This window comes from Oryx dammah, unplaced genomic scaffold, assembly GCF_014754425.2.
Source record: "Oryx dammah isolate SB20612 unplaced genomic scaffold, SCBI_Odam_1.1 HiC_scaffold_9, whole genome shotgun sequence".
NCBI lineage: Eukaryota > Metazoa > Chordata > Mammalia > Artiodactyla > Bovidae > Oryx > Oryx dammah.
This window is the reverse complement of record NW_024070193.1, coordinates 8,912,060-8,919,653: the sequence shown is the minus strand read 5'-3', so window position 1 is coordinate 8,919,653 and position 7,594 is coordinate 8,912,060. Positions and strand designations below refer to the sequence as shown.

Here is a 7,594-nt window from a genome sequence, read left to right as displayed (position 1 = left end):
GTCTGGTATTCCCATCTCTTGAAGAATTTTCCAGTTTGTTATGGTCCACACAGTCAAAATCTTTAACGTAGTCAATGAAGCAGGTTGAATAGCAAATACACTCCTTTACACTGAGTCCTGAGGTATGGAGGCAGAGGGGATGTAGATAGTGCCTGGCCCCTCCATCTTCTGGAGGACTCAATCCTCTTGAGCAAGGCTGCCTGTGACACTCCCAGTGGGGTTCAGGAAAGTCAAGAAGTTGTCAGGGAGATGGAGAAACCATTTTTTCACCTTGCACAGGGGCCTCCCTGCCCACTGTTCAGAAATCCCATGAGGCAACAGCAGGAGCTGAGGCAAGTCCATCTCACACCCTGGGAGGAGGGCAGGGATGGGGCAGGTCAGGAAGACTCCTGGTTGAGCCATTGCTTCAGGCCCAGGGTGAGCATAAAGGCAGATCCTGCAGTTTGGGAGGTGGCAAATCGGGGACCATGGAGACCCAGAGGGCCAGCCTCTCCCTGGGACAGTGGTCAGTGTGGCTACTGCTGCTGGGACTATTGCTGCCCTCAGCCAGCGCCCAGGCCCTCAGCTACAGGGAGGCTGTGCTTCACGCTGTGGATCGCATCAATGAGCAGTCCTCAGAAGCTAATCTCTACCGCCTCCTGGAGCTAGACCCGCCTCTCAAGGACGTGAGTTGGGGGATAGGGTGGGGAGGGGGCCGTCTTCCGCCTGCCTTGGCCACATTCTCACTCCTTTCACTCTGGCTGGTCCTCCTGTCAGGAAGGCACTTTTCACTCTAGGCGGGCTCCCACCTCTTCCAGGAGACCTTCCCAGACCTGGGTCATCTCCCGGCACCAGGCTTCCTGCCTTAGCGTCTCTGCTGTGGGATCAGGCGCCCCGCACACCTGGTTCCGGCTCCCTGGACTTCTGGGAGCTCCAGGGATGCAGGGGCCACAGGCTCTGTGAGGTGACTTCCCTGCTAGTGTCCCCCTGCTCCTCGGTGTCTCCCTGCCAGGAGGCCTCTGTCAGCCTGGAGGCTCCGGTGACGAGGGCTCTCCCTACAGGCGGCCCTGACCTCCCTGGAGCCCTCTGAGGGGAGGCGCTGCCAGCAGCGCTGCTGTGAGCACACAGGCCACTCCTGCCCTCTGTGTGCCCGTGAGGCCAGGCACGGGCTCCGTGCCCTCCCCGGTGCTCCCAGCACCAAGCCCAGGGCCAGACACACAGGGGGCTGGAGAGGCTGCCGTCCGGGTGGGAGGCAGGGAGACAGATCAGAGAAAGAAACATGAGCCTGAGCCCAGTCTCCCCATTTTATTCCTGGATCAGGATGAGAATCCAAACATCCCGAAGCCTGTGAGCTTCAGGGTGAAGGAGACTGTGTGCCCCAGGACGAGCCAGCAGCCCGCGGAGCAGTGTGACTTCAAAGAGAATGGGGTGAGCCTGGGGGCGGGGGCCACAGGTGAATGCTTCCCAAGCTGCTGTACAAGGGGCTTCAAGGAAATTTTTAGTCCCTGGGCAGAGCCTGGGAGGTTATGGCCTGGGGGTTCCAGTTTGACCTCCAGCCTCTCCTTCCAGCTGGTGAAGCAATGTGTAGGGACAATCACTCTGGATGCGGTGAAAGGCAAAATGAACATCAACTGCGAGGAGGTGAGTGGCACTTTCTGTCCTGCAGGAACTGCTAAGGTGATGGGTTGTGGAACATTCTTAGGACCAAAGACCAGGGCAGAGGAAGGCCCTCCTACCCTGGCCACTCCCTCCCACAAGCCCCAGGTCTCCAGCCCTGGTTCTGTGTCTTTTAGAGCAGTGATTCGCTAATGGGGTCCCCACCTAGGAACCGGCAGAGATGCAGATTCTCAGCCCAACTCAGGCCTCTGGGGTGGGGTGCAGCCACTTGTCTATTCACAAGGCCTTCAGGAGACTCTGATGGTTTGAGAGGCACTGACTCAAGTAATGGTCTTTTAGCCCAGCTCGCTTCCATCTTTGCCGGGATGGGCTTGTGACCCTGGTGAGCCCCTTGTCACCCGAGGGCCTCAGTTTGCTCTTCTGTCTATAGGTGTCGGGGTTCAACCTTGTGCTTCAAAGGTTGCCTCCAAAGGGCATGCTGGGGCTCCAGATCTCCTGGTGAGGGCCTGGGAGCCCGTGTATAGGTGCTGATGGGTCTGGTCTTACCCCTGGTTCCCTTCCCACAAGTAACCTGCTTCTTCCTGGTTTATAGTTGCAGAGTGTTGGGAGATTTAAACGATTTCGTAAGAAGTTCCCAAAATTCCTGCACAAAGTTGGCCCATTCGTTCCGCTACTCCGTTTTGGGTAAATTGTGAGCCCATGGAAGAATCCTATGTATGTCCTCCCTGGCTCAGGCTTTTGGATTCTGAGAAAGTAAAGTCTTCTGAAAACAACTTCCTCCAAGCTTTAATTTCACTTGTCTCCTCTCACTTAGTGGGGCCAAATCTTTACCTCTGGGAGCCCTCCTATGTGTGTGTGTATATGTGCGTCTGTGAGAGTGTTTTTTTTTTTGTGTGTGTGTGTGTGATCACAAATGCTCAGTACAGAAGTGGTTGTTATTTCCAGGAGGGGATTGGGGGCTGGCAGCAGGGCTAAGAGATCCAGGACAGCATCTTTATTCTCAGGTTCCTCTATGCCCAGAACCCGACCATGAACATGCGTATGTGAACACTGATTTCAACAACAAAAAATACATGTATTTCATCTCAGGAGGGAGATGTAATTGGCCTTTGTCTGGGAGGTCAGCAGGCCTTGTCAGTGAGTCAAATACAGGGCCTGATGTGGAGAAGGACCCAAGGTGTCCAGGGTGGTGGTACAACAGGTGGGAGGGTTGGGGCTGTGCTGTAAGCCCAGGAGAATCAAGGATTTTACAAAGTGGTCAGAGTAGCACAGGAGTCAAAGAGGTCCAGGGAGTTGACATATTGCATGTACATAGGAATTATGCACCAACACTAAGTGCACAACTTGTGGAGTTTTTGCTGTGCAAATACATGTGTGTAATGCACCTAGAAAGGCTTCCCTGGTGGCTCAGTGGTAAAAAACCTGCCTGTCAATTCAGGAGATGTTAGTTTGATCCCTGCATCAGGAAGATACCCTGGAAGAGGAAATGGCAGCCCACTTTCATATTCTTGCCTGGAAAATCCCATGGACGGAGGAGCCTGGCCGGCTACAGTCCATGCGGTTGTAGTCTTAGTGACTAAACATCACAATAGCATTGCGCCTAGAAATCTCTGTATCCCCCTTCTAGTTGCTTCCCCATCTCCATAGCCATGGCCCTGACTTTGGAACACTTTGGTTAGTGTAACTAGCGTTTGAAATTCATAGAAAATTATATTGTAGCATATAGAGTCTCATTTGCACAATTTTTTCATGCAACATGTTTGTGAGAACTCATCATGTTTTTGTATGTAATTATAGTTGGGGAATTTTTTATTGCTGACTTAGTATTCTGGGCTTCCCTGGTAGCTCAGTTGGTAAAGAATCCATCTGCAAAGCAGGAGACCCAAGTCCGATCCTTGGGTGGGGAAGATCCCCCGGAGAAGGAAATGGCAACCCACTCCAGAATTCCTGCCTGGAAAATCCCATGGACAGAGGAGCATGGAGGGCTACAGTCTATGGGGTCGCAAAGAATTGGACACGACTTAGCGGCTAAACCACTACCACCTAGTATTCCACTGTATGAATATACCAAATATATTTACTTTCACTACTGAGAAATGTTTGTGGAGTTTATACATCATTGGTTTTAAATCCCGAATGGACATAGCATTCCCAGTTACACATGTCTGGAAGGTTTTCAGTTCCCAAGGCTAAAAGCAGATGCAGGAGACATCTTGGCTCCTTTGTCCTCGGCCATGTGAGTGAACGTCCATGAGGGAGGCTTCTGAAGAGTGGGACTTCTGGGGGGACCCCGATAATGTATTGTGTTGTGCAGGCTTTCTCCTAGTGAGCATGTTGAGGGGTAGTATGGAGTGGGCAGGTGCTCTTTTCCCCAGGAGTTGGAGAAGGCTTTCTGGAAACTGACTCCTCTGACCTTCAGCTTCAAGGTCAGAGGGGGAGAATGTCTCCACGGAGGAGAGGAGGACCTTCTGTGCATTTTACAGACAAGGAGGAGAAAGGGCAGCTGGTGAGAGTCAGCTTTACGTTCACACCACTTGTCAGCAGGTTGGGCAGAGGGAGGGACGGGAAGTCAAGGCGCTCAGCCTTGGCCTTGCTCGTTCTCTTCACTGCTTTCTTCTCTTTGCTGGGAGGTCTTGGGCTCTGGGCTGGAATGAGGACATGTATAAACACAGATGAGGCTGTGCTTTGTCCAGTTAGGGTTTAAGGGCAGAGCATGATGGGAAAGGATATCTGGCTCAACCAGACGGGGAGGGGAGATAGAGGAGGACTGGGAAAGGTGGGCGCCCCAGGGTGGGGGCGAGGTAGCGGCAACAGTCTTGCAGCAGCCTCTGCCAGGACCTCTGCTCCCATCACTAGGCTGATGATCCTCTGTTGGGTTAGGAGGGGGCGTGGCCAGAGATCCTAGGATCCAGTCTGACCATCTCAGGGCACAGAGGTTCGCACACCTGAGGCTGCTCCTCTGCGCCCTCCTTTCCCTCTCCCCCTGCTTCTCTCTCTCTAAGCAAGAGCCTGCAGAGAGAACTGCAGGAAAATGGAGCCACAGGGGTTTCTCAGTTTTGTCTGACGCCATGTGAATTGGGTTCCCTCTCATTCGCTGCTGAGAGTTCCACCAGAGCAGAATATTTGCAAGGAAGTCACAGCTGGTGAGAGGCAAACCAAGGATTCAAACTCTCATCTGCGTGACTCCAGTGTCAAAGGAGCTGGGTAGCCGCTGGGGGCAGCTTCTGGCCCCGCTGATATTAACAGCTGTTATGGAGCATCAGTTATGGGCCAGGTGCTCCCAAGTTCTTTTCCATGGTGGACTCCTTTATCAGACCTTGTCCCTGAGCGGCCACCTGTCCCCATGGAAGGATGGGGAAGGGGACTTCAGTGCTAAGGTTTAGGAAATGCAATGATGCAGAGGCAGGAAAGCACAGGGAGGGTGCCAGGCACCAGTAACCATGTGTGTTGCTGATTATTTTCTACTGTTATCACCTCCTTTTCCATCTGTAACTTGGGAAAAGGATACCATTTGACTAAAAAGCCTCTGAGACAATACCTGGACTGTGAAACCACATCACACAGAGGCCCACGTCTCCTTCCTTCTCCAGGGCTGATGTGTAACCACCTCCATCCATCCAGCTGCCACCTTCCGAGGGGCCCTGTCCAAGCCCCCACAGGTCCCACAGGAACAACTGAGTCCAAGAGTTACCCCAGACCTCACAACTACATGGTCATTCCTCCCAAGACCTGTACAAGAATTTCCTTCTGGGCCCGTGGCCCCTCTATTCTTTTGGTTCATTATCTTCCCAGCTGTGTTCTCAAACCATCCCCACACTGGCCACCCCAGCATGGTGTCCCAATCAGGGACAAGAAAGTCCTTGGGGTCAAATCACAAGAGACTTCCTGAAGGCTGTGGGAGCCAAGAAGTAGAGGTGCCGAGTCTCCTTGGACATCAGGGAAGGCGTCCCAAGGAGGAAGGTCAGGGCAAGCAGAGGGACCAGGGGCAGAGATGGGAGATGAGCAGGAGGCTCTGAGAGGCCTGAGGGGTTATGGGGGACAGGGCAGCCTGACACCCGAGGCCCGCAAGTCTGGGGTGAGGACAACTAAGAATAGCAACCGTCTAGGCCCTGATGCCAGGTCAGGGGAATGTGGGCTCGGGAGGCAGGGGGTGACATGGTCAAACGGACGGTGTATTGGAGCCCCTAGAAAATAACGTGGAGGGTGGACAGTGGTCAGGGAGAGCCTGATAATCAGGGAAGATGGAATCTGGAGGTTGTGGCTTCACTGAGAGGAGAGAAGACAGGGTAGGCCCAGGGCAGGGGTGGTGAGAGGTCAGGGGAGTGTCCTCAGGAGGGAGAAGGAGAAGGAGGCTCCCAGGCTTCCAGCTCCAGGCTCCTGCGGCAGCACCCATCCAACAGCCCAGTGCGGACCACCGGCGTTCATGGGAGTCTTGAACCCAGAGACAGGGCAGTGATGTGTGTTCAGGAGAACTGATGTCTTGAGAAGGGCCGTCCCAGGAACGTGTGAGGACGGGGAGGAGAAGCAGCCTGGATGCTCCTGAGCCAGCCCTGCCTCCTAAGTGGAGACTCCTTGGAGGAGACTCAGCAGGAGCTCCCAGGGAGGAGGCGGGGACCCAGGAGAGCAGGGATGGGGAGAATTGGTCAAGGGCAAGTTCAGGAGGACAGGGGGTCCCCGGAGTCTGTAGAGATGAAGACAAGGCTTGAATGTGAATGCAGATCCAGTGAGGACTGGGCAGCCTTGAGTGTAGAGAGGGCACTGAATTGGGGTCACAGTGCAGATGACCTTTCCCATGCTTGACTGGGGAGGGGTCAGTTGGATAGGCAATGCCTGTTGCGGGGGTATCTGTGAAGGAGGACTTTACTTTTTACCATTTTTATTTTGTATTGTAGTATAGCTGATTAAGCTAGAGGAGAACAAAGCAACCCACTCCAGTATTCTTGCCTGGAGAATCCCATGGATAGTGGAGCCTGGCAGGCCACAGTCCATAGGGTCTCAAAGAGTCAGACATGACTGAAGTGACTAAGCAGGCACGCATGCAGGCATAGCTGATTAACAAACATGTTATGATAGCTTCAGGTGAACAGCAAAGGGACTCAGCCCTCTGTACATATGTATCCATTCTCTTCCAACCTGGAGGCGAACTTCCTAACTGAGAAACAGTGGAGATGAATCTAGGAGAGGGGACAGATGGAGCCGAGCTCCTGACAGGCTGAGGGCTGGCCCCAAAGACAGGATGGTGTGGGGTTGATGGCTGCCTAGGGACAGGCTGGGTGGGTAAGGCTCAGAAGGGGTTGGTCCTGTCATCCACTCATCAAATGTTAAATGAGTGCATACTGTGTGCCAGGCAGTGCCTAGAGCTGGGGGTTGAGTGCTGAATACACTCCTTTACCCTGAATCCTGAGGAGCTCATGGTGTGGAGGCAGAGGGGATGCAGACAGTGACTGGTCCCTCCCTCTCCCTGGAGGACACAACCCTTTTGAGCAAGCCCGTTGGTGACACTCCGCATGGGATCCAGGAGAGGCCAAGAAGTTGTCAGGAGATGCAGAAACCATTTCTTCACCTTGCAAACGGGCCTCCCTGCCCAGTGCCCAGAAATCCCATGAGGCAACAGGAAGGCTTGAGGTAAGACCAGCCCATACCCTGGGAGGAGGGCAGGGATGGGGCTGGTCAGGAAGACTCCTGGTAGAGCCTTTGCATCAGGCCCAGGCTGAGCAGAAAAGGAGGGTCCCTCGGGCTGGGAGGATGAGGACCGGGCACCATGGAGACCCAGAGGGCCAGCCTCTCTCTGGGGCGCTGTTCGCTGTGGCTACTGCTGCTGGGACTAGTGCTGCCCTCGGCCAGCGCCCAGGCCCTCAGCTACAGGGAGGCCATGCTTCGTGCTGTCAATCAGCTCAGTGAGCGGTCCTCAGAAGCTAATCTCTACCACCTCCTGGAGCCATCTCCCCCCAGCCTTGGCCACACTGTCGCCCCTTCGCTCAGGCTGGTCCTCCTGTCA

At 54.2% G+C, this 7,594-nt stretch overlaps 1 protein-coding gene across 1 annotated transcript; it reads left to right on the top strand.

The window, feature by feature from the left end:
• Window positions 1-467: 467 nt before the first annotated feature.
• On the top strand, window positions 468-2,365 carry LOC120868208 (cathelicidin-6). Its single transcript, XM_040246903.1, has 4 exons — window positions 468-665; window positions 1,300-1,407; window positions 1,549-1,620; window positions 2,189-2,365. The coding sequence occupies exons 1-4, from the start codon at window positions 468-470 to the stop codon at window positions 2,282-2,284; spliced, it is 474 nt and encodes a 157-aa protein (XP_040102837.1). The 3' UTR covers window positions 2,285-2,365.
• Window positions 2,366-7,594: the final 5,229 nt, after the last annotated feature.

Bases quoted from the DNA above. Each gene is read 5' to 3' on its own strand.
- LOC120868208 (XM_040246903.1), top strand. From the start codon at position 468: ATGGAGACCCAGAGGGCCAGCCTCTCCCTGGGACAGTGGTCAGTGTGG. The intron at 666-1,299 runs GTGAGTTGGGGG...TTCCTGGATCAG, and splicing joins TAGACCCGCCTCTCAAGGAC to GATGAGAATCCAAACATCCC. The intron at 1,408-1,548 runs GTGAGCCTGGGG...CTCTCCTTCCAG, and splicing joins GTGACTTCAAAGAGAATGGG to CTGGTGAAGCAATGTGTAGG.